Source organism: Bufo gargarizans, chromosome 5 (assembly GCF_014858855.1).
Source record: "Bufo gargarizans isolate SCDJY-AF-19 chromosome 5, ASM1485885v1, whole genome shotgun sequence".
Classification (NCBI taxonomy): domain Eukaryota; kingdom Metazoa; phylum Chordata; class Amphibia; order Anura; family Bufonidae; genus Bufo; species Bufo gargarizans.
This window is the reverse complement of record NC_058084.1, coordinates 20,629,470-20,655,998: the sequence shown is the minus strand read 5'-3', so window position 1 is coordinate 20,655,998 and position 26,529 is coordinate 20,629,470. Positions and strand designations below refer to the sequence as shown.

General features: G+C 49.5%; 1 protein-coding gene across 1 annotated transcript; it reads left to right on the top strand.

Moving 5' to 3' along the window:
• The first annotated feature begins 4,756 nt into the window (after positions 1–4,756).
• LOC122938253 (zinc finger protein OZF-like) lies at positions 4,757–17,491 on the top strand. Its single transcript, XM_044293637.1, has 8 exons — positions 4,757–4,812; positions 6,911–7,072; positions 7,156–7,279; positions 10,430–10,506; positions 10,579–10,654; positions 10,750–10,841; positions 10,978–11,074; positions 15,001–17,491. Exons 2-8 carry the CDS (start codon positions 7,049–7,051, stop codon positions 16,188–16,190), a joined length of 1,680 nt encoding a protein of 559 aa, XP_044149572.1. The 5' UTR covers positions 4,757–4,812; positions 6,911–7,048; the 3' UTR covers positions 16,191–17,491.
• Positions 17,492–26,529: the final 9,038 nt, after the last annotated feature.

The following is a 26,529-nucleotide window of genomic DNA, read 5'->3' as shown; positions in this document are numbered from 1 at the left end:
GAGGAGGCAATGGTGCAGCAGAGCTGAGGAGGCAATGGTGCAGCAGAGCTGAGGAGGCAATGGTGCCGCAGAGCTGAGGAGGCAAAGGTGCCGCAGAGCTGAGGACACAATAGTGCAGAAGAGCTGAGGACACAATGGTGCAGCAGAGCTGAGGAGGCAATGGTGCAGCAGAGCTGAGGAGGCAATGGTGCAGCAGTGCTGAGGAGGCAATGGTGCAGCAGAGCTGAGGAGGCAATGGTGCAGCAGAGCTGAGGAGGCAATGGTGCAGCAGAGCTGAGGAGGCAATGGTGCAGCAGAGCTGAGGAGGCAATGGTGCCGCAGAGCTGAGGAGGCAAAGGTGCCGCAGAGCTGAGGACACAATGGTGCAGAAGAGCTGAGGACACAATGGTGCAGCAGAGCTGAGGACACAATGGTGCAGCAGAGCTGAGGACACAATGGTGCAGCAGAGCTGAGGAGGCAGTGGTGCAGCAGAACTGAGGACACAATGGTGCAGCAGAGCTGAGGACACAATGGTGCAGCAGAGCTGAGGACACAATGGTGCAGCAGAGCTGAGGACACAATGGTGCCGCAGAGCTGAGGAGGCAGTGGTGCAGCAGAACTGAGGACACAATGGTGCAGCAGACCTGAGGAGGCAATGGTGCCGCAGAGCTGAGGAGGCAAAGGTGCCGCAGAGCTGAGGACACAATGGTGCAGAAGAGCTGAGGACACAATGGTGCAGCAGAGCTGAGGAGGCAATGGTGCAGCAGAGCTGAGGAGGCAATGGTGCAGCAGAGCTGAGGAGGCAATGGTGCAGCAGAGCTGAGGAGGCAATGGTGCAGCAGGGCTGAGGAGGCAATGGTGCAGCAGGGCTGAGGAGGCAATGGTGCAGCAGAGCTGAGGAGGCAATGGTGCAGCAGAGCTGAGGAGGCAATGGTGCAGCAGAGCTGAGGAGGCAATGGTGCAGCAGAGCTGAGGAAGCAATGGTGCAGCAGAGCTGAGGAGGCAATGGTGCAGCAGAGCTGAGGAGGCAATGGTGCAGCAGAGCTGAGGAGGCAATGGTGCAGCAGAGCTGAGGAGGCAATGGTGCAGCAGAGCTGAGGAGGCAATGGTGCAGCAGAGCTGAGGAGGCAATGGTGCAGCAGAGCTGAGGAGGCAATGGTGCAGCAGAGCTGAGGAGGCAATGGTGCAGCAGAGCTGAGGAGGCAATGGTGCAGCAGAGCTGAGGAGGCAATGGTGCAGCAGAGCTGAGGAGGCAATGGTGCAGCAGAGCTGAGGAGGCTAAGGTGCCGCAGAGCTGAGGACACAATGGTGCAGCAGAGCTGAGGACACAATGGTGCAGCAGAGCTGAGGAGGCAATGGTGCAGCAGAGCTGAGGAGGCAATGGTGCAGCAGAGCTGAGGAGGCAATGGTGCAGCAGAGCTGAGGAGGCAATGGTGCAGCAGAGCTGAGGAGGCAATGGTGCAGCAGAGCTGAGGAGGCAATGGTGCAGCAGAGCTGAGGAGGCAATGGTGCAGCAGAGCTGAGGAGGCAATGGTGCAGCAGAGCTGAGGACGCAATGGTGCAGCAGAGCTGAGGACGCAATGGTGCAGCAGAGCTGAGGAGGCAATGGTGCAGCAGAGCTGAGGAGGCTAAGGTGCCGCAGAGCTGAGGAGGCAAAGGTGCCGCAGAGCTGAGGACACAATAGTGCAGCAGATTTGAGGAGGCAATGGTGCAGCAGAGCTGAGGAGGCACTGATGGGCAGGACACAGTGGAGGGGTATAGGAGAACTACAACTCCCAGCATCTGCAGCATTTTATTTTGTGATACCAGAGGACATTACAGGGAGTAGGTATAAGAGGAGAGGACTGTGCAACCTGTTATTATATGTCAGAGCACATTACAGGGAGGCGTATAGGAGAACTACAACTCCCAGCATGTGCAGCCTGTTGTTATGGGATATTCAGAGAGGGGCTATAGAACTACTACTCCCATCATGTCCAGGCTATTATGTGATATCACAGGACATTTCATCTAGGGGGTATAAGAAGGGAGAACTACGACCCCCAGCATTTCTCTGGCTCCCACACTGACATCTTCACTTCTCCATACAAGCCTCACACAGCAGCGCCTGCTCACCAGACCCCGCCCCCTAATGTGACTGATCACATGATCGTTGGATCCTCCCAGGTCCTTAGGCCACAACCTATCACACGCGCCACTGCTAAGCTCCGCCCCCTCATGTACGGATCACATGACTGTGACATCTCCGCAGGTCCTTTAACCATTCAGATGTATCCGCTGCGGTTCAGGTGCGGTATGTGTGCTAGAACCTGCAGCAAAGGAGCAGCAAACCGCCAGGTGTGAATCCGGCCTTGAGGTGAGGTTGCAGGAGGCGTGTTGTGCAGTTCTGTTACATTTTTTGCACAGTTGATGACATGATGGCAAAACTGCAGGTCCCCCCCCCCAAGGCCTCATGCACACGACCAGATGTATTTTGTGGTCCGCAAAAAATGTATCCACAAAAAGTACGGATGACGTTCGTGTGCATTTTGTATTTTGCGGAACAGAACAGCTGGACCCAATAGAAAGTAATGTGGACCATAAGGGTCCATTCACACATCCGTGTGATCCGCAAAACACGGACACCAGCTTTTTGTGGACCGCACATCGCCGGCACTTAATAGAAAATGCCTAATCTTGTCCGCAAGTGCGGGTCCGCGTTTCTGGATCCGGGCTGCACATCGTACGGCTCCATAGAAATGAATGGGTCCGCAAAACGCGGAACAGAATTGCGGACTTGTGAATGAAGCCTAATAGGACATGTTCTATTTTTTTACGAAACGGAAATACGGACATACGGAAACTGAATGCACATGGAGTAACTTCCGTTTTTTTGCGGACCCGTTGAAATCAATGGTTCCATATACGGGATTAAAAAAAAACGGAACGGATACAGAACAAAAATACGTTTGTGTGCAAGAGACCTAAGGCCTGTGCTGCCTGTTGCCGTATTGCGGACCCCAAATACACGGGTGCCGTTCTGTCACGGATGCGGACCCATTCACTTCAGTGGGTCCGCAAATCCGGAGATGTGGAACGGAAGCACGGAACGGAACACTGCGGAAGCACTACGGACTGCTACCGTGGAGTTTTGTTCCGTACTTCCTTTTAGCAAAAAGATAGAACATGTCCTATCTTTTTGCGGAATGGGCGGATCGCGGACCTATTAAAGTGAATGGGTCTGCGATCTGCTGCGGCTGCCCCGCGGTCAGTGTTCGTGCATTGCGGCCTGCTGCCACGGGGCGCACACATTCGCGTGCAGGAGGCCTGAGAGACACAGAAATCCGTGAATGGTTCAGACCTGTAATTGGTGGATTTACTGTGGAACGTTTTTTTCTTCCGTTTACATTTTGTTTTTTGCGTTCCGTCTACGTAAGTATTCATCTCAATGGATCCGAGAAAAAAAAAAGGTACTCCGTATGCCTTCCGTTTCCGTATTTCCGTTTTTCCGTTCAAAGATAGAACATGTCCTATTATTGTCCGCATAACGGACAGGGATAGGACTGTTCTATCAGGGTCGTCATCTGTATTTTTTGCAAATCCGTTTTTGCGGACCACAAAATACTGAAAATTCCATACGGTCGTGTGCAAGAGGCCTGAGGGGAAATCTGCAGAGAAATCTCATCCGCCATGAAACAGGAGCGCCGCTGGATTCCAAAATTCACCAAGTTTATAAAAATGGCGCAGATGGAGAGATCCCGCGACGCTCAGCGAACGCTGACATTAAAGTCAGTGGATTCAGCGCGGCCCCCGGGTACTCAGCAGTTTGCTGCAGTTTTTAGTCTAAACTGTTCTAAAACATTTTTGTGACAGATTTGCGCGAAACTTTGTGATTTTTTTCTCTCGTCACTCGCCAAGTTAGAAAAGTGGTGGAAATGTGGGCGTGCCCCGCGGCTGTAGTCGGTTATTAGAAGGAAAGCCTGAACATGGCGCCGATTCCTGACCGGTCATTGCAGTTGCACCAGATTTATTCGGAAGCTGCCGTAATGTTGTTGATGTCGTCTGTATGACCGCTGTCCCCTCCCCCGATACTAATATCCACTAACTTCAGCACCGCATCCGCCGCCTTCCTTCCGTTTCTGCACCTGGGGTCTCGTCGTTCATGGCCGTCCCGCTGGTCGCTCTCTTCTTCTTCCGATCCCAGCCTCAGCAGCAGTATGGCGTCCGCTGCAGTCAGGGGCACAATCGCCAGGCCGCCTGCACCATCACCGCACTGTACTTTTCAGGGAGTATATGACCGGTTCTCTTTAAATATAATGAAAACCTCAGCTGCCGCAGAACCTCTTTGTATGAATATGTGCTCTGGAATGTACAGGAATGGGGAAACCCAGAGACCTCCAACCTCCCTGGCGGGGCCCCCAGAGCGTCCAGATGGAGAATGAAGTGTCCACCTACCTGGAGCTCCTGAACCTGCACGGCCGCCTCATTCTTCTCCTGGATGCGGTCTCTGCCTCACAGGACGGGTTGGGAGACCCCGGTTCTCCTTGGAGTTGCAGGTCCTACACCTGGGTCTATAGACATTTATAAATCTCCATGTTGGGGCCCCTGGAATCCATGTAGTGGGGGTTCTGAGAAGCGGGGCCCCTCCAGGCTCAGGAAGTGCGGTTCTTGAGGTGACACCTGGTCTTGTCCCCTGGATGATTTCCTCTCCTCTTCTCGTAAAGGCGCCTGCAGTACTAGAAGCCTCCAGTTCTCTCCTCTTCTCCTGAATGACCACCAAGGATGGACAGGAAGGAGATCAGCAGAAGAATATTAGACCTCACCTTGGAGATCATCTCCCTGCTGAGCGGAGAGGTAAACTTTTCTAGATTTCTCTCCTCTTTATTGTATTCTGTAACAAGTCAGACATCGGGAAGGAGAATCCATCATAGGAAGTGATAGGAAGAGTCTGGGGTCCTGGAGAACGGCCTCCAGACCTTCCAAGTGACGGAGAACCTGAAGATCAGACCCCAATATGGTGAGTGATGTGTCATGTGACCAATAGTCATGTTGTAGGAGCCATGAGGAGGTAAGTAGGCACCTTGTACCCAGAAGCAGAGGGCCGGAGTGTGGCCTGGACGGAGGATTTCCGTTACTGTAAGAGCAGTGAGACTATGGACTCTATACTGTAAGAGCAGTGAGACTATGGACTCTATACTGTAAGAGCAGTGAGACTATGGACTCTATACTGTAAGAGCAGTGAGACTATGGACTCTATACTGTAAGAGCAGTGAGACTATGGACTCTATACTGTAAGAGCAGTGAGACTATGGACTCTATACTGTAAGAGCAGTGAGACTATGGACTCTATAATGTAAGAGCAGTGAGACTATGGACTCTGTACTGTAAGAGCAGTGAGACTGTGGACTCTTTACTGTAAGAGCAGTGAGACTATGGACTCTACTGTAAGAGCAGTGAGACTATGGACTCTTTACTGTAAGAGCAGTGAGACTATGGACTCTATACTGTAAGAGCAGTGAGACTATGGACTCTATACTGTAAGAGCAGTGAGACTATGGACTCTATAATGTAAGAGCAGTGAGACTATGGACTCTATACTGTAAGAGCAGTGAGACTATGGACTCTTTACTGTAAGAGCAGTGATACTATGGACTCTTTACTGTAAGAGCAGTGATACTATGGACTCTTTACTGTAAGAGCAGTGATACTATGGACTCTGTACTGTAAGAGCAGTGAGACTATGGACTCTATACTGTAAGAGCAGTGATACTATGGACTCTTTACTGTAAGAGCAGTGAGACTATGGACTCTTTACTGTAAGAGCAGTGAGACTGTGGACTCTTTACTGTAAGAGCAGTGAGACTATGGACTCTTTAATGTAAGAGCGGTGAGACTATGGACTCTGTACTGTAAGAGCGGTGAGACTATGGACTCTTTACTGTAAGAGCGGTGAGACTATGGACTCTTTACTGTAAGAGCAGTGAGACTGTGGACTCTGTACTGTAAGAGCAGTGAGACTATGGACTCTGTACTGTAAGAGCAGTGACTATACCTAACACCGCAACAAAATCCATAATTATCTCCACCTAAACGCATGCCTATGGCAAGATCAACTATAAAACCTACTAGAAAGCCAGCAGACGGCATGGACATACAATGCCAGGTTATTGAACATGATTCATAGAACATTACTTGTAAAACAAGCAGAACAAGTGCAGGGACGAGGCGACCTCTCCAGAGGACACTGGCCATACTGCTCCACATGGTGGTAAGAAAAGTTAAAGTTCCGATGAAATTATATCAATATAATCAATCATCAAGGCAGAATATATTACCCATGCTGTGCCTCCTCCGGGAAGGAGCCAACCCCAACGCGCGTTTCGGCGAGCCTTCATCTGGGCTCCGCCATCCCGGAGGAGGCACAGCATGGGTAATATTTATGGGAGACTGTTTTACTCTCTGCCAGAGGAGGTTGTGATCCGGAAGTCACTTGTCTGCAGTGTGATAATATTACAGGGGGAGTTGATCCAGGGGAGTTATTCTGATTTCCGGATTTGGAGTCGGGGCAGGTTTTTTTTTACATAAGATGTGGTACATTGGCTTCTACCTGCTGAGGGTCTTTGGCCTTCACCTGGATCAGTCTGAAATGGATGAACGTTCGTCCGTTTTTTCCCGTTTGTTACAGGGTTAATCAGCTTGAACATTACAGGCCATGAACAGGCGTGGAGTTGATGGCTGCCGTAAATTGCTTCTTGATATAGTCAGCAAAGACAAGGTGGTAGGAAGTGTAGATCATGGAGCTCAGGTCTCCAGGAGGATCTGAGGGTCACTCCACAGTGTGATGATGGAAGTCTTCCATGGTGTCAGGTCAGGAGTGATACTTCCATGCCTGAGGGGGATGAGGGACAGTGCCGTTACTCGGTCTCTATGATGATATGTCCTCCCTCCACAGGACTACACCATAGTAAAGAAGTCATCAGCAGACTGTGTGACTCCCATCATCCAGGAGTCAGGAGGGCGGAGCAGGACCCCCATCATTGAGCCTCACCCCCTGATACACGAGCAGAAGATCCTAGAACTCATCCAGAAGATGATGGAGCTGCTGACTGGAGAGGTGACACTGCTGGGAATGCTGGGAAATTCTCCAGTAACAGCACTGGAGGGGTCTGGGTGATGACAGTGTCATTGTGTTGTCAGGTTCCTATAAGGTGTCAGGACGTCACTGTCTATTTCTCCATGGAGGAGTGGGAGTATATAGAAGGACACAAGGACCTGTACAAGGAGGCCATGATGGAGACGCCCCGGCCTGTACCATCACCAGGTAAGAGGAGATCTGGCTCAGAGTGGGTTAAAAAATAAAAGAACCGTCACCTCTCTGGTCCCCTGCCGTTCCTAGTCTGTCTCCTGTGTCCCCAGTGGTCTGTGCTCCCATCAGCCAGTCACTGCCCGGGCCTCTCCCGTGGGACAGGAAGGTGGCGTGGGCAGCGGCAGAATGAGGGCGGCAGGGGAGCCATTTTTACCGACCACTTCTCCCTGGAGCTCCGCCTTTAATACCACAAGCGATGGTTTATAATGTGGGTGCTCCACACCACGTTACAGCCCTACATTTCCCCGAGGGCCGATAGATCCCAAAGGAGTTTTCCGTGTGATGAGCGACGCTTTTCCATACAGAGGCTTCCTACAAAAAACTTATCCTGTACAGTGTATGTTACGGGATTGTACGGCCAGTGTGTGCCGCTCCGTGACTTTATGTGGTGGATGTCAGCTTGACATACAGTACAGACCAAAAGTTTGGACACACCTTCTCATTCAAAGAGTTTTCTTTATTTTCATGACTATGGACAATTGTAGATTCACACTGAAGGCATCAAAACTATGAATTAACACATGTGGAATTATATACATAACAAAAAAGTGTGAAACAACTGAAAATATGTCATATTCTAGGTTCTTCAAAGTAGCCACCTTTTGCTTTGATTACTGCTTTGCACACTCTTGGCATTCTCTTGATGAGCTTCAAGAGGTAGTCACCTGAAATGGTTTTCACTTCACAGGTGTGCCCTGTCAGGTTTAATAAGTGGGATTTCTTGCCTGATAAATGGGGTTGGGACCATCAGTTGTGTTGAGGAGAAGTCAGGTGGATACACAGCTGATAGTCCTACTGAATAGACTGTTAGAATTTGTATTATGGCAAGAAAAAAGCAGCTAAGTAAAGAAGAACGAGTGGCCGTCATTACTTTAAAAATGAAGGTCAGTCAGTCCGAAAAATTGGGAAAACTTTGAAAGTGTCCCCAAGTGCAGTCACAAAAACCATCAAGCGCTACAAAGAAACTGGCTCACATGCGGACCGCCCCAGGAAAGGAAGACCAAGAGTCACCTCTGCTGCGGAGGATAAGTTCATCCGAGTCACCAGCCTCAGAAATTGCAGGTTAACAGCAGCTCAGATTAGAGACCAGGTCAATGCCACACAGAGTTCTAGAAGCAGACACATCTCTAGAACAACTGTAAGAGGAGATTGTGTGAATCAGGCCTTCATGGTAGAAGATCTGCTAGGAAACCACTGCTAAGTACAGGCAACAAGCAGAAGAGACTTGTTTGGGCTAAAGAACACAAGGAATGGACATTAGAGCAGTGGAAATCTGTGATTTGGTCTGATGAGTCCAAATTTGAGATCTTTGGTTCCAATCAGCGTGTCTTTGTGCGACGCAGAAAAGGTGAACAGATGGACTCTACATGCCTGGTTCCCACCGTGAAGCATGGAGGAGGAGGTGTGATGGTGTGGGGGTGCTTTGCTGGTGACACTGTTGGGGATTTATTCAAAATTGAAGGCATACTGAACCAGCATGGCTACCACAGCATCTTGCAGCGGCATGCTATTCCATCCGGTTTGCGTTTAGTTGGACCATCATTTATTTTTCAACAGGACAATGACCCCAAACACACCTCCAGGCTGTGTAAGGGCTATTTGACCATGAAGGAGAGTGATGGGGTGCTGCGCCAGATGACCTGGCCTCCACAGTCACCGGACCTGAACCCAATCGAGATGGTTTGGGGTGAGCTGGACCGCAGAGTGAAGGCAAAAGGGCCAACAAGTGCTAAGCATCTCTGGGAACTCCTTCAAGACTGTTGGAAGACCATTTCAGGTGACTACCTCTGGAAGCTCATCAAGAAAATGCCAAGAGTGTGCAAAGCAGTAATCAAAGCAAAAGGTGGCTACTTTGAAGAACCTAGAATATGACATATTTTCAGTTGTTTCACACTTTTTTGTTATGTATATAATTCCACATGTGTTAATTCATAGTTTTGATGCCTTTAGTGCGAATCTACAATTTTCATAGTCATGAAAATAAAGAAAACTCTTTGAATGAGAAGGTGTGTCCAAACTTTTGGTCTGTACTGTATGTACAATGGGAAACCGTCCCCGGCGCGATGTGGGCAGATCCTGGTGGTGGGAGTCCAGCACGGTGACGCTCCAGTATTCCCCCTGCCCTTCATGTCTCTGATTCTCTAGTCACTCCCCAAGCAGAAAAGATAAAACTCTCTGTATGTGACTGGAGGAGAAGGTGGCATCACCGGATCATCGTCCGTGGAGGCTCCACAGCCACAATACTTGCCTGGGGTCAGTGTTGGCTCCTGCTTTGCGCTGCTCAACCCCTTGAGTAACATTTTTTTAATGCTTTGATGTATGCGAGGCCGTGCTTGTTACAGGAGGAGCTGAACGTTACGTTCCGCCATCAGCCGTTATTTATAGATGAATTTCTCATTTTAGTAAAAATGCTGAAAAAGCAACTCTTGCTGCAAGTTACACCATATGGAGAAGTTCTGACCCCTCCACATTCCACCTCCAGGAGCTTTCATGACCTTCCACCTCCCATTCTACACCCATAGATAGTAATATGGAGTTGTCCCCCCCCCCCCCTGATCTTCTGGGAAAGCTTTCTACAAGATTTTGCAGAGTGTCTGTGGAAATGTTTGCCCCTTTTATCCAAAATAACATTTGTGAGGTCAGGTACTGATGGAGGAGAGGGCCGGGCTCGCGGCCTCCATTCTGGTGTTGGATGGGGTTCAGGTCGGGGCTGTGTGTGGACGGTCATTCTCTTCCAGACCAGACACCCCTGAATCACACCATTATGGAGCTTGCTTCGTGCACTGGCGCCCAGTCATGGAGGAACAGAAAAGGGTCTTCCCCAAGCCGTTGATGATGAGGATGATGGACGTGTTCAGGGTTCCTGGAGGCCATCTCCCTCATGGTGTTTTACAGTTAATGTTTGAGTCTTCTCCACCTGCTCACCATGGATTTCTCCTGAGAAAGGAGAGAAAGCAGCGTTCATGGACATTACTGCAGCCCCAGGCCAGAGGTTTCTCTGTGGGGTTACTGTATGAGCAGAACATTGACTGAACCTAGAAGTGACAGAAGCATCTGATCTCTAGGCAGGAGGTCACGTAGTCACCAGGGCTTGTGTCTCCACAGATGGATCCATTAGGAAACGTCCACCAGGGAGATGTCCCAGTCCTCTGTACTCCCAGCATTGTCCAGAGAATCATCAGGTAGGTGACTCCAACATCTGACCCTAAGTGGATTGAATCAAAGATCATTTTACAGGTTTCTTGTCTGTTTAGGAGGAAGATCTCCTGGATATTAAGGTTGTGGTTATAGATGAAGAGGGGGAGACGGATTTAATAGCCAATCAGCAGTGTAAGGAGGAGACGTGAATGCCTGTTCTGAGGGTCACTCAGATACTACTCCCATCATCTGATCATCACACCTAACAATCTATGTGTTTCCAACAGGTGGACAGATAGAAAGGAATCCCTCCGAGAGATGTCCCCGTCCTCTGTATTCCCAGGGCTGTCCAGAGGAGAAGGTCCCAGAGAACCATCAGGTAGATGGAGCTGAGCCCTATACACATCTATATAGGGGGGTCCTGCGGTCATAGAGGTGTCATAGATGGTGGGGGTCTCTTATGTGGTTCTCTTAGATTCCTCCTGGCCTGCCGTATCTGTACTGAATTTTTACAGGGGGGCGATCTGACTAATATTAAAGTGGAGGATGAAGACGAGAGGATGATGGGCGATTCCCCGTGTATGAGCAGCATGGCGGCAGATGTGACCACAGGTATGGAATAATAGACTCACAGAGCGAATTCAGAGGCTTCTAAAGGAGGTTATCACTGGAATGAGGGGTCCCGAGTCCCCACTACATGAGGCGGCAGTGCACACAGTTCTGTCAGTCCCCTAGAAGTGGATGGAGCGGTGGATCAATACTGTTCTATTCACCGAGGGGACCCCATGTTGTCAGGGTCGCTGGGGGCCCAGTCAATGGTCAGATCCCGACGAGCTGATATTTATCACCTATTCGATGTTCAGGTGATAAATCATTGTCGTGGGATGACACCTTTAAGGTGAGGGGCCATCTTAAAGCAAAAGATACATCTCCCCCAAAGCCAGCAGTGATACCAGGTCCCGTGGCAGAGTTTGAGGCAGCGCAGACCTCAGGTTAAAGAAGATTTGTTGGGTCCAGCACCACATGACGTCCTTTTGCTGATGCGTTAAACACATACGGAGCTTATTCCGAGCCTAAAAGAAAACAGGAAAATAGGAACTTTACAATCAAAAGCAACCAATGGAGCGGGCTAAAGCCAGTCACATGATCCGGGTCCAGGATCCTCCATCTTCTAATCACTGTGCAGCGCACACGCGTGTGCCAAACGTCTAAAATGTAAAATTACTGCATCATTCAGAGATCCCCAAAGCTTAGAATCTCATTGAATCCTGTATTATTATTACTATTAATAATTCCATGTACATCGAGGGGGTTACACATAGAGATGAGAGGAGAACTGAGCAGGAGGTCCTGTGAGGATCGGAGATTACGAGAAAGCAGGTCACAGATATAAGGAGGGGGCAGGTTGTGGACGGCCTTGTATGTCGTAAATATTTTAAACTGAATTTGCTGAGCAATGGGGAGCCTGGGAAGAGATAGGCAGAGGAGAAACGGGGGGAGAGGTGGATTAACCGTGCAGCGGAGATGAGAATAGATTGGAGGGGAGCGAGAGTGCTAGATGGGAGGCCACAGAGGAGGATGTTGTAGTAGTCCAGGCAGGAGATGACAAGGACATGTAGCATCATTTAGTTGGGTGAGGAAGCAGCAAATACAAAATATGTTTTTGATTTGAAATCGGCAGGTGGAGGTGAAGGTTTGGATGTGTGGCCTAAAGGACAGGGCAGAATCCAATGTTACCCCAGGCAGCGGGCTTGCGGGACTGGAGAAAGCTTTGTGCTATTAACTGTAATGGACAGGTCAGGTAGAGGGGCTGAGGGACATGGGGGTCAGACAATGAATTCAGTTTTCTTCATGCTGAGTTTTAGGAAGCGGGAGGAGAAGAATGAAGAAACACTGGGATTCTGGATAGGAGGGAAGTGACATCTGGGCCGGCGAGGTAATTGAGTGTCGTCAGCATAGAGGTGGCATTGGAAGCCATGGGACTCTATGAGTTGTCCCAGGCCGAATGTATAAATGGAGAAAAGTAGGGGACCCAGGACAGAGCCTTGAGGGACACCAACAGAGAGGGTGTGTGATGAGGAGGTAGTGTATGAATGAGAAACGCTGAAGGTTCTGTTGGTGAGGTACAAGAGGGTCCAGCAGAGGGCCGAAAAGAGGTTTTGTTTCAGAGGAGAGTGGTCGAATGTGTCAAAGGCCAATGGCAGGTCAAGGGTGAGGAGCACAGAGTAATGTAGAAGGAAGAGGACAGGTCTAGGAGGAGCACAGAGTAATGTAGAAGGCAGAGGAGGAGCACAGAGTAATGTAGAAGGCAGAGGACGGGTCTAGGAGGAGGAGCACAGAGTAATGTAGAAGGCAGAGGACAGGTCTTGATGGAGGAGGAGCACAGAGTAATGTAGAAAGAAGGGGACAGGTCTAGGAGGAGGAGGACAGAGTAATGTAGACGGTGAAGGACGAGTCTAGGAGGAGGAGCACAGAGTTATGTAGAAGGAAGAGGACGGGTCTAGGAGGAGGAGCACAGAGTTATGTAGAAGGAAGAGGACGGGTCTAGGAGGAGGAGCACAGAGTTATGTAGAAGGAAGAGGACGGGTCTAGGAGGAGGAGCACAGAGTTATGTAGAAGAAAGAGGACAGGTCTAGGAGGAGGAGTACAGAGTTATGTAGAAGGAAGAGGACGGGTCTAGGAGGAGGAGGACAGAGTAATGTAGAAGGTGGAGGACGGGTCTAGGAGGAGGAGCACAGAATAATGTAGAAGGCAGAGGACGGGTCTAAAGGACAGGGCAGAATCCAATGTTACCCCAGGCAGCGGGCGCACAGAGTAATGTAGAAGGCAGGGGACGGGTCTAGGAGGAGCAGCACAGAGTAATGTAGAAGGCAGAGGACGGGTCTAGGAGGAGGCGCACAGAGTAATGTAGAAGGCAGGGGACGGGTCTAGGAGGAGGAGCACAGAGTAATGTAGAAGGAAGAGGACGGGTCTAGGAGGAGGAGCACAGAGTAATGTAGAAGGCAGAGGACGAGTCTAGGAGGAGGCGCATAGAGTAATGTAGAAGGCAGAGGACGGGTCTAGGAGGAGCAGCACAGAGTAATGTAGAAGGCAGAGGACGAGTCTAGGAGGAGCAGCACAGAGTAATGTAGAAGGTGGAGGACGGATCTAGGAGGAGGAGCACAGAGTAATGTAGAAGGCAGGGGACGGGTCTAGGAGGAGGAGCACAGAGTAATGAAGAAGGCAGAGGACAGGTCTAGGAGGAGGAGCACAGAGTAATGTAGAAGGAAGAGGACGGGTCTAGGAGGAGGAGCACATTAATGTAGAAGGCAGGGGACGAGTCTAGGAGGAGGAGGACAGAGTAATGTAGAAGGTGGAGGACGGGTCTAGGAGGAGGAGCACAGAGTAATGTAGAAGGTGGAGGACGGGTCTAGGAGGAGGCGCATAGAGTAATGTAGAAGGTGGAGGATGGGTCTAGGAGGAGGCGCATAGAGTAATGTAGAAGGCAGAGGACAGGTCTAGGAGGTTAGGGCAGTTTTAGTGCAGTGATTGGGTCTAAAGCCAAATTGCAAGTGGGTCAGAGCTTTTCTTCTGTGACAGTGGTAAACTGGGTTATGTAGAAAGACCACTGGGCAGCTGTGTAGGGGGCGGTGGGGCTTGTTTGAAGCTTTCACAGATTTTGTCAATTTTATCTTTGAAATATGAGGCAACGTCTCGTATAGAAGATGAAACCAGCATGACACAAATTGAAGTATGCACACGAAACATGAGGATAGGCCATTAAAAGTAAAAGCCTGGAGAACCCCTTTAAGGCTGGAATCACAGGTGCAAGTTTTTATGCAGTTTTTAAACAAAAGCTATAAGTGGATGCAGCTGAAAGGAGAAATGTAGGTCCTTACGTCACATTACATCCTATTTCTCGTGAATCCACGTAAAACCAAAAACTGATGTGGTTTTCACACCAAGAAGTGTAACAGCACATTTTTTTTCCATAATGTGTATAAACTACTGCACAGGTTTCCTACTGATAACAGTGGGAGGCAGATCACGGGCCAGAATCCACACTTCTGCATTCTCACAATGGATCCAGACTGGCTTTGGTTCAAAAAAACTGCTCATCTGATTAAAGCTTAAGGCTGGGCCTACAGGGCGATCTTGGTTGCAACCCCACTCATGTGCCTCGAAGTATAGTGAAGGTGAATGGAGTTGCGACACTACTTCAGGCCTTGAGAACGCACCGTGGACTTAACACTGAGTTTGTATCCCCGCGTCTTTCTGCACATAAGCACTTTCCAGTAACGGCTGCCGTGAAGATTTTTGGTGAGTGCCGTGGATGATTTATCTTCTTTGGTTGGATTTCTTGTGACTGTAGTGTCGCACTTAAGACTCTATTCACTTTCACTATGCTGCATGCAGCATATCACAATTTCCAGTCGTACACCGTGTGTCATGGCGAAGATCGTCGTGCTGACCTAAGTTCCTTATATGGTTTTTTTTTTTTTTTTTTTTTACTTTGTGGGTTGGAATAATAATCACAAAATTCATTTTAATCCTAACAGAAAACATCCTGTTGTCTCTGAATTGTAAAGAAGAAGATGAAGATATCATGGAACACCCTTCAGAAGAAAATCTCACTCCCTTTAATGTACGTCCAGCAGTCCACCATTCCGATCCCTCATATACTCCCCATAATCATGAGGAACCTTCTCCCGACCCATCACAGACTGTTTTCATGCAAATTGGTCAGGAAGGAGATGAAAGGTTTCAGGCAAGCTCCGATCATTGTACACACACAAGAATTCACACAGGGGAGAAGCCATACTCCTGTTCTGAATGTGGGAAATGCTTTACTGAGAAATCAGGCCTCGATCACCATGAGAGAAGCCACACGGGAGAGAACCAGAATTCTTGTTTTCGATGTGGGAAATGTTTTAATTGGGAAACGGTTCTCGTTAAACATCAGAGAATTCACACAGGGGAGAAGCCACCTCCGTGTTCAGAATGTGGGAAGTGTTTCACAGATAAGTCAAATCTTGTAACGCATGAAGGAATTCACACAGGAGAGAAGCAATTTTCATGTCCTCAGTGCGGGAAGTGTTTTACCAAAAAATCCAATCTTGTGAAACATCAGAGAATTCACACGGGAGAGAAGCCATTTTCATGTTCAGAGTGCGGGAAGTGTTTTTACCAGAAAGCACACCTTGTGACACATGCGAGAACTCACACAGGGGTGAAGCCATTTGCATGTTCAGAGTGCGGGAAATGTTTTAACCAGAAATCACATCTTGTTATACACAAGAGAACTCACACGGGAGAGAAGCCATTTTCATGTTCACTTTGCGGGAAGTGCTTTACGGATAAATCGAGTCTCGTCATACACGAGAGAATTCACACAGGGGAAAAGCTGTTATCGTGTTCAGTGTGTGGGAAATTCTTTACGGGTAAATCCAATCTGGTTATACATGAGAGAACTCACACAGGAGAGAAGCCATTTTCATGTTCACTCTGTGGAAAGTGCTTTACGGGTAAATCAAGTCTTGTTAAACACTTGAGAATTCACACGGGGGAGAAGCTGTTATCGTGTTCAGTGTGTGGGAAGCGCTGCACTAATAAATCAGACCTTGCCAAACACGAGAGAATTCACACAGGGGAGAAGCCATATTCATGTTCAGTGTGCGGGAAATGCTTTACGAATAGATCAAGTCTTGTTAAACACGAGCGACGTCATGCGGGGGAGAAGACATTTTGACGTTGTGTATGTGTAAAATGTTTTACAAGGCAATCACTTTTTGAATCTCATCGAAGAATTCACACAGAGAAGAGACATTGCACGGCCAATTTGGCCTCATTCACACTTTTGTTGTGTAGTTTGCTTCAAGATTTGTAAGCCACAACTAGGACAACCTGGAGGATGTGCTGATCTTCCAGATATATAGTGACCAAAATACACAAATGTGAACATGGCTTTAAAGGGGTCCCCCCAGCTTTTACCACCTTTTGTGTTCTCTGTCAAGTCCCTGCTTGTAAGATTCCGGCATGGATATGGGTCACGTGTCGGGGCGCTCCAGCTAATGGCTACAGTCACTGGCTGGAGGGGCCAGAAGATTACACAGCGCAGTGAGCAGAGCTGTGGACGGAAGGAGTCAGAACCGAGCAGCGGGAGCAGCTCCAGAGTTAGAGGGGGAGCCAAACTGTGTTAAAAAGCTGCAGCGCCCCTTTAAGGCCAATAATTTGCCAAATATTCACATGAACTTTAGTTCCTTGCTTATGCGGGCATTAAAGGGGTTATGCCAACTGCTAGAACCAGCCCTGTACCTCAGCATGGATCCAGAGAGCTCGCCATTAATTACTCTGCTAAATTTATATCAAGCTGACAGCTTAGGGGGCGAGTCCTTTCTCAGGGGACATTTCCTTTCTGCTGCAGCTCTTGCCCTATAATAACTGAGATTGGAGTGTCCTTTCTACTGCAGCTCAGGGAGGGTGTCCTTTCTGCTGCGACTCTTTTTTTTTATCACCGTTCAGGAGGCAAGTCCTTCGTGCTGCAGCTCTTCTGCTATAACAGCTCAGAAGGCAATTGAAGAATGGAACTGAGCATGTGCGTCCACCTCAGTGAGATGGACAGAGAAGAAAAAGAGCAAACAGCAGGTGGTGCTATACAGATTTCATTTAATGATCAGTGAGTTAACCAAATTTTAAAATTACATGCAAGTATTCAAACCCAGAAGCTGGTTTGCAGCACATTGCCTTGTGTAAAAAGGGATCAGTAATGAAACTGACAGGCGTTTGGTCACATACAGTACTGATGACTGCTCCTTACAAACAGTACTGATGACTGCTCCATACATACAGTATTGTACACACAGTACTGATGACTGCTCCATACATACAGTACTGATGACTGCTCCATACATACAGTATTGTACACACAGTCCTGATGACTAGAGTTGAGCGGACACCTGGATGTTCAGGTTCGGCCGAACTTGAAAAAAAAAATCGGGTTCGGGACCCAAACTTGACCCCGAACCCCATTAAAGTCAATGGGGACCCAAACGTTTGGGCACTAAAATGGCTCTAAAATAGTCCTGGAAAGGGCTAGAGGGCTGCAAAAGGCATCAAACTGTTCTTAAGAGCATGGCAACTGTTCTGCTAACGTGGATAGGGAAATGACTTAAAATACCGTAAAATACAGAAAAAATTTAAATAACAATCTGGATCTAGGAGTAGGAGGTTGAGGAGGTGGTGGATGTGGCGGTGTAGGTTGATGTGGCGGTGTAGGTGGAAGCAGCGGTGAAGGAGGAAGAGGTAGCCAACACTGATTTGTGTTATTTTTTTTATTTTTATTAGGTATCCCCCAAAATATTGGGACATATAACAAAATAAAACTAAGAATAAGTGCACTTGAGTACAAGAATGGATGGTTGAGGCCGGTATACATGTCTATTCTGCACAAGGTACGGACAAGTCCTGTGGGATCCAGGCCTGGTTCATTCTAATAAACGTAAGCTTGTCCACATTGGCTGCGGCCTGTGATAATGCTCTCTGCCGGCTAAACACACAATCACACTATACACTGGCTGCAGGGCAGGTCAGCACCTCCAAGGCTGACAAAGCTTTTCCACATGTCGGCCATGCTAACCCTGCCTTCTCAGGTGCTGGCGGTGCCCCGGCTGCGTTGGCGACCTCTTCCTCCTCCTCTGCCTTCGCCTTGTGCTTCCACTATGCCCCCGCTGTCAGGTGGGAATGCCATCAGCAGCGTGCGCTTGTAGTCGCGCATCTTCCGATCAGTAACAGATGTTTTCACTAAATGTAGTTCCCTGTCAGCAATGCACAGCAGGGGTTCATTCACGGCAAAAGGGGGTTCATGTCACCCAGCAATAGAATAGAGGATTTTGGGAGATTTAGGCCCCTGTCACCCAGGCACAGCAGGGGTTTGTATACACCAAAAATGGTAAAATGTCACCCAACAATTGAAAAGAAGATTTTTATTCAATTTAGGGAACTAAAATTGGCTTTTTTTTTAAATTAAAATGGCTCTAAAATATGTCTGTGAAGGATCTCATGTATCCAGGTCATGGTATATCTGTAAAGAATAAATCAAGGCAACTGGACTCGTTGGAAGAACGAGTGAAACGTTTTCATGAAATCTACAGTACGTCCAGTTGCCTTGATTTATTCTTTACAGATGGCTCTAAAATAGTCCTTGAAAAGGCTAGAGGGATGTAAAAGGCAGTAAGATGTGCTATGAGCATGGCAACTGCTCTGCAAACAAATGGGGATAGGGAAATGACTTAAAATGAAATAAAATAACTAAAAATTACAAATTATTAACCTGCAACTCAGAGAAGGAGGTGGATATGGAGTTGCAGGTTGAGGAGGCGGTGAAATGTGGTGTTGTAGGTGGAGGCAGCAATGGGGGAGGAGGAGGTAGCCAACAATGTTTTTTTTTTTTTGTTTTTTTGGTTTTTTTATTAGGGTAGGTAGCCCCCAAAATATTGGGACAAATAAAAAAAAAAGAAAACAAGGAATCATTGCACTTGACTTGAGTACAAGAATGTATGTTTGATGGTGGTATAAATGTCTATTCTGCACAAGGTACAGACAAGTCCTGTGGGATCCAGGCCGGGTTCATTTTAATGAACATGAGCTTGTCCACGTTGGCTGTGGACAGGCGGCTGTGTCTGTCTGTAATGACGCCCCCTGCCGTGCTAAACACACGTTCAGAGAGTACACTGGCTCAGGGCAGGCCAGCACCTCCAAGGCTTACAGGGGAAGCTCAGGCCATGTGGACAATTTGGAGGCCCAGAAGTTGAATGGGGCAGAACCATCAGTCAGTACGTGTAGTTGTGTGCACAGGTACTGTTCCACCATGTTGTTCAAATGCTGCCTCCTGCTAACACGCTCCATATCATCAGTTGGGGCCGGTTGTTGCGGCGAGGTGACAAAGCTTTTCCACATGTCGGCCATGTTAACCCTGCCTTCTGAGGTGCTGGCGCTGACACAGCTGCGTTGGCGACCTCTTCCTCCTGCCCTGCCTTCGCCTTGTGCTTCCACTTGTCCCCCGGCGTCAGTCGGGAATGCTCTCAGGAGCGCGTCTACCAGCGTGCGCCTGTGGTCGCGCATCTTCCGATCACGCTCCAGTGAGGGAATTAAGGACGGCACATTGTCTTTGTAACGGGGATCCAGCAGGTTGGCCACCCAGTAGTCAGCGCACGTTAAAATGTGGGCAACTCTGCTGTCGTTGCGCAGGCACTGCAGCATGTAGTCGCTCATGTGTGCCAGGCTGCCCAGAGGTAAGGACAAGCTGTCCTCTGTGTGAGGTGTATCGTCTGCGTCCTCCGTATCCCCCCAGCCACACACCAGTGATGGGCCCGAGCTGCGTTGGAAGCTGTGAACATGCTTCATCCCCATCCTTCTCGTTCTCCAGTAGTGGGCCCTGGCTGGCCACATTTGTACCTGGCCTCTGCTGTTGCAAAAATCCTCTTTCTGAGTCACTTCGAAGAGACTGGCCTGAAAGTGTTAGAGATGACTCCTCCTCCTCCTCCTGGGCCACCTCCTCTTCCATCATCGCCCTAAGTGTTTTCTCAAGGAGACATAGAAGTGGTATTGTAACGCTGATAACGGCGTCATCGCCACTGGCCATGTTGGTGGAGTACTCGAAACAGCGCAACAGGGCACACAGGTCTCGCATGGAGGCCCAGTCATTGGTGGTGAAGTGGTGCTGTTCCGCAGTGCGACTGACCCGTGCGTGCTGCAGCTGAAACTCCACTATGGCCTGCTGCTGCTCGCACAGTCTGTCCAGCATGTGCAAGGTGGAGTTCCACCTGGTGGACACGTCGCATATGAGGCGGTGAGCGTGAAGGCCGAAGTTACGCTGTAGCGCAGACAGGCGAGCAGCGGCAGGATGTGAACGCCGGAAGCGCGAACAGACGGCCCGCACTTTATGCAGCAGCTCTGACATGTCGGGGTAGTTGTGAATGAACTTCTGCACCACCAAATTCAGCACATGCGCCAGGCAAGGGATGTGCGTCAAACCGGCTAGTCCCAGAGCTGCAACGAGATTTCGCCCATTATCGCACACCACCAGGCCGGGCTTGAGGCTCACCGGCAGCAACCACTCGTCGGTCCGTTGTTCTATACCCGCCACAACTCCTGTGCGGTGTGGGGCCTGTCCCCCAAACACATGAGTTTCAGAATGGCCTGCTGACGTTTACCCCGGGCTGTGCTGAAGTTGGTGGTGAAGGTGTGTCGCTGACCGGATGAGGAGGTGGAAGAAGAGGAGGAGGAAGCTGAGAAGGAGGAGGTGGCAACAGGAGGCAAAGAATGTTGCCCTGCGATCCTTGGCGGCGGAAGGACGTGCACCAAACAGCTCTCCGCCTGGGGCCCAGCTGCCACTACATTTACCCAGTGTGCAGTTAGGGAGATATAGCGTCCCTGGCCGTGCTTACTGGTCCACGTATCTGTGGTTAGGTGGACCTTGCCACAGATGGCGTTGCGCAGTGCACACTTGATTTTATCGGATACTTGGTTGTGCAGGGAAGGCACGGCTCTCTTGGAGAAGTAGTGCCGGCTGGGAACAACATACTGTGGGACAGCAAGCGACATGAGCTGTTTGAAGCTGTCTGTGTCCACCAGCCTGAATGACAGCATTTCATAGGCCAGTAGTTTAGAAATGCTGGCATTCAGGGCCAGGGATCGGGGGTGGCTAGGTGGGAATTTACGCTTTCTCTCAAATGTTTGTGAGATGGAGAGCTGAACGCTGCCGTGTGACATGGTTGAGATGCTTGGTGACGAAGGTGGTGGTGTTGGTGGTACATCCCCTGTTTGCTGGGTGGCAGGTGCCAACGTTCCTCCAGAGGCGGAGGAAGAGGCCGAGGCAGCAGCAGCAGAAGAGGCCGAGACGGCAGCAGCAGAAGAGGCCGAGGCGGCAGCAGCAGAAGAGGCCGAGGCGGCAGCAGCAGAAGAGGTAGCAGGGGAGCCTGAGTGACTTCCTTGGTTTTAAGGTGTTTACTCCACTGCAGTTCATGCTTTGCATGCAGGTGCCTGGTCATGCAGGTTGTGCTAAGGTTCAGAACGTTAATGCCTCGCTTCAGGCTCTGATGGCACAGCGGGCAAACCACTCGGGTCTTGTCGTCAGCACATTGTTTGAAGAAGTGCCATGCCAGGGAACTCCTTGAAGCTGCCTTTGGGGTGCTCGGTCCCAGATGGCGGCGGTCAGTAGCAGGCGGAGTCTCTTGGCGGCGGGTGTTCTGCTTTTGCCCACTGCTCCCTCTTTTGCTACGCTGTTGGCTCGGTCTCACCACTGCCTCTTCCTCCGAACTGTGAAAGTCAGTGGCACAACCTTCATTCCATGTGGGGTCTAGGACCTCATCGTCTTCCACCCAGTCTTCCTCCCTGACCTCCTGTTCAGTCTGCACACTGCAGAAAGATGCAGCAGTTGGCACCTGTGTTTCGTCATCATCAGAGACATGCTGAGGTGGTATTCCCATGTCCTCATCATCAGGAAACATAAGTGGTTGTGCGTCAGTGCATTCTATGTCTTCCACCGCTGGGGAAGGGCTAGGTGGATGCCCTTGGGAAACCCTGCCAGCGGAGTCTTCAAACAGCATAAGAGACTGCTGCATAACTTGAGGCTCAGACAGTTTCCCTGGTATGCATGGGGGTGATGTGACAGACTGATGGGCTTGGTTTTCAGGCGCCATCTGTGCGCTTTCTGCAGAAGACTGGGTGGGAGATAATGTGAACGTGCTGGATCCACTGTCGGCCACCCAATTGACTAATGCCTGTACCTGCTCAGGCCTTACCATCCTTAGAACGGCATTGGGCCCCACCAAATATCGCTGTAAATTCTGGCGGCTACTGGGACCTGAGGTAGTTGGTACACTAGGACGTGTGGCTGTGGCAGAACGGCCACGTCCTCTCCCAGCACCAGAGGGTCCACTAACACCACCACGACCATGTCCACGTCCCTTATTAGATGTTTGCCTCATAGTTAGCGTATCTTAGAGGGTTTTTTCACCCCAGTATGCCAAAGCAGTATTTCTAGACATGCAGATAGCCTGTGCTGGCGCACTATCGTTGCATAAAATGGCTGCCGATCATGTATTGATATTGACTTACTGAAGAAAAAAAAAGTTTGTTTTCAGCAGTAGTTGGCTCAGGGCAGGCTTAAAAAAATTGTGCACTGCACCCACAAAACACTTTTGCTGTAGATCGCCGAGTACATAAACCAGTTCTTGATAAGACCGCTCCCTGATCTCTCCCTCACAGCAGCCGCAACCTCTCCCTACACTGATCAGAGCAGAGTGACGGGCGGCGCTACGTGACTCCAGCTTATATAGAGGCTGGGTCACATGGTGCACTGGCCAATCACAGCCATGCCAATAGTAGGCATGGCTGTGATGGCCTCTTGGGGCAAGTAGTATGACGCTTGTTGATTGGCTGCTGTGCAGCCTTTCAAAAAGCGCCATTAAAATACCCGAACCTTTAAGGTCGTGATAACTAAACCTCTGATATTCCCTTCTGTCTGTTAATAAATTAGTGTAAAGTCACTTTCCCGGGTGTTTGTGTTTGGATCTCCTTTATTTTGAGACGTAGACGATGCAGGTGACCCAGAACGGAGGGCGAACGATTGAACGTGAACCTCCATCGGGACTGGTTTTACATTCCACATGGATGAAGCGGTGCAGTCGTGCTTTACATGAACCCTTCCTGCCGCAGCCGCACACAGTCATCTCCCATCGTCCTCTTACTAACATGAAGAGTAGCGTCATTAAGTGGGTTTTTCCCCTATTTTCTTGTTATACTCGGCTGTTGGTGAATTGACTTTGGTCAGTTTATCTAAATCGGTCTATCGGTGCCGCTGAGGGTGTGAAGTAATGTCACATCACGTGGTGAGGACTGGCCGTCTCGGTCACAAGGCATGGTGCCGTGTTAGAAGCCACAGTGTAGGAACAGAGCAGAATTAACGAGGTATTCCCAACGTGGACCTGTGACCCCACCTCTGCTGAGAATGGCGGTCTGACCCAACCAGTGCAGGATGTCCAGTGAAATGCATATGGCTGTCGCTATTTACCTCCATGGGACTTATCTGAGAACGCCCCTTTAATAAGTTAAATTCTGTAGATGCTCCACCAGACGAGTCTCTCGGCTCCCAGTGAAATGGGTCACTCAGTCCTGCTACCTCGGCCTTCAGGTCTCCCTTTGTCCCGTGATGGGGTGAGACTGTGGAGGCCTCATTTATTTCCACTTAACATCCACCCCATAATGTTACATGAATCACACCCCCAACACAGTCCCTACACCCTCCATACACATGTAGTCGCCATCACCTTCCGAGCTCTGGGCTGACAGGTGCCCATCACAAATACACTGTTCCCCAGCAGTCCAACGCTCTAATAAAGACTATGGATTCTTGAGGACCTACAAGAACCAATCTTCTTAAAGTTTTAAGCTCTAATTATAAAAAACGTACAGAACTCACAAAATGAGGTGACGTAAAACAAGCAAAACGGCTAGAAAATAAGATGGAGAAATGACAGAAACCGAATCGCATACGAATCTGCCGAGCCTCTTCTCTGGGATACATATCGGATCTGAATCGACCTCCAGCACGTGAACATGTTCTAGTGCCCACGTCATGTTTTATACCCTTAGGGGGGCATTTATAAAGACCAGCTTATTACACTCTGGTCTTTATCTGTCCCCTGATGGCGTTAGATGCACCTCAATTATTAAGAGGCCTCTTGTTATTGCGGATCCGTGCGCCAAAACTGCAATATACACCAGGTAGGGAGCTGGCGTAAACTTCCGCTATACTCTGAGTTTTCTGGCACAGATGTGGGTGAGCCAGTTTCGCTAATTTTGCACAACCATTTCCTTACAGAGTTAACCATGTGGATGCCGATTACATGTGTCCACTTTCATCACTCCTTCTCCCCCTAATTGCCACGACAGAGGGTGGGGATAAATGCAGCCCTAAACCCCACCCCACCTCTGTCCCTGCCTACTTGCACGGCCCGTCCTAACCAACGGCGTACAACTTGGTGGCAGTCCCGCGCTTAGATACGTAACCGAGTCAGGCAAGCCAAAGCCAAAGCCAGGAGGTCTCGCAGGGACACAGGGAGCAATACAATAACGAGGTCAAAACACAATCCGGAGTCAGAAGCCAAGAGGTGACGTCAATTCCAGGGAGGTTACAAGGTCGTGGTCAAAAACACACACAGAAAGGTAAAATACAAAAATGCTGGTGAAGGTAACAAGACCAATCACAGGCAACCTGTGGGATGAGTCAGATGACGTGGCCAGCTTCACGTGACGCATGTCACACAATTCAATACAGCTGAGTGCCGACTCACCATTATCGGCTTTCAGCTCCCCCTCAGCTCTTTGTTTAGGGAATGGAGGACGCCGGCTGCGCTGAGGAGGCGTGCGCGGCCGGGTCCTCCCCGCCTCCTGGTTACTGTGGAGAAGTGAACAGAGCTTAGCCGCGCGCACGCTAGTTGATACTAATCGTGACGTCAGTCGGCCGGCGGTAAACAGTGAGAAGGCCGCGGCGCTGATGGAGCCGCAGTCTTCTCAAACAGCTGAACGGCGGGGGTCCCGGGTGTCGGACCCCCCCGATCAGAAGCTGATGATCTATCCAGAGGATAGATAATCAGTTAAATGAAAGTGCAGAACCCCTTTAAGACGGAAGGCTACAGGGTTAACAATGGCAGTGATCTTATATAGGCCAATAAATCTTGGGCCCAACTTCCAAGAAGGTACCTTAAGCCTAATGTTTCTTGTGGACAGCCACACAGAATCACCCACTCTCAGGTCCGGACCATTCATACGTCTCCTGTCAGCCACACGATTATACCTGTTGCCCATCTTTTTCAGGTTATTTAGAATTTTCTGCCAAATAGAAGACAAAGAAAAGGAAAATCTTTCCTCCTCAGGAATACCGGAAGTTTGAGAACCAGAAAATGTGCCAAACTGCGGATGGAATCCATATGCCCCAAAAAACGGTGTCTTGTCAGTGGACTCCTGTCTACGGTTATTAATGGCAAACTCAGCTAATGACAAGAATGAAGACCAGTCCTCCTGGTTCTCCGAAACAAAACATCTGAAGTAAGTCGACAAACACCTGTGCAAGAGTCTTGGCATTAGGTAGAGCCGGCAATCCTATAAAATGCGCCATTTTGCTAAACTGATCAACTACCACCAGGATCACTGTTTTTCCTGAAGAATTCGGTAAATCAGTGATAAAGTTCATGGACAAATGCGTCCAAGGTCTGGACGGGATGGGTAACGGAAGAAGAGATCCAGAAGGCCGAGTATGTGTCACCTTAGCATGAGCACAGGTACAACAGGCTGACACATAGTCTTCAACACACGCAGCCCCGGCAACCAAAATCTACGTGAGATGAGATCGACAGGGGATCTACTCCCATCGTGTCCAGCCGAGACAGTACAGTGATGTTCCTCAAATACCTTGTGACGTAAGTCTGAAGGAACAAACAATTTCCCTGGAGGACAAGATCCCGGTGCATCCTCTTGGGCCTCCAACACCTTAGCCTCAAGATCAGGATATAGGGCAAATATGACTACCCCTTCAGACGAAATATGACTAGGATCTTTAGAATCACCCCACCCCCTGGCAAAGCATCCGCCTTGACGTTCTTAAAGGGATTCTGTTACCAGATTTAACCCTATTAAGCTAGCTGACATTAGCGATGTGCTAAACCTAACTAGCCTATTCCTACTTTTATCAGTGCCCCCGTTACGCCAGAAATCTAACTTTTATAATATGCTAATTAGCCTCTAGGAGCGGGGGGGGGGGGGGGGGAGTCCTGCTCCTAGAGGCTTCGTTCTTCCAGATTTCACCAGAGCACAGGGCTGGCAGACAGATGCGAGTGCTGCCTGGCCCTGTCAATCAGGACTTGGAGGGAGGCGACAAAGGTGGGAGAACGGAGCCTCTAGGAGTAGAAACAACGCCCCCCCCCCCCCCCTGCTTCTAGAGGCTAATTAAAGGGATTCTGTCACCTCCCCTAAGGCAAAAAACGATTTAAAACCAGCCATGCAGCACAGCTTACCTGGATTAGGCTGTG

What these genes read in the sequence shown, in the direction of transcription:
- LOC122938253 (XM_044293637.1), top strand. Translation starts at nt 7,049, where the DNA reads ATGATGGAGCTGCTGACTGGAGAG. An exon ending in TGGAGCTGCTGACTGGAGAG is followed by an intron (nt 7,073 to 7,155) that starts GTGACACTGCTG and finishes TTGTGTTGTCAG; the next exon opens with GTTCCTATAAGGTGTCAGGA. An exon ending in GGCGGCAGATGTGACCACAG is followed by an intron (nt 11,075 to 15,000) that starts GTATGGAATAAT and finishes TAATCCTAACAG; the next exon opens with AAAACATCCTGTTGTCTCTG.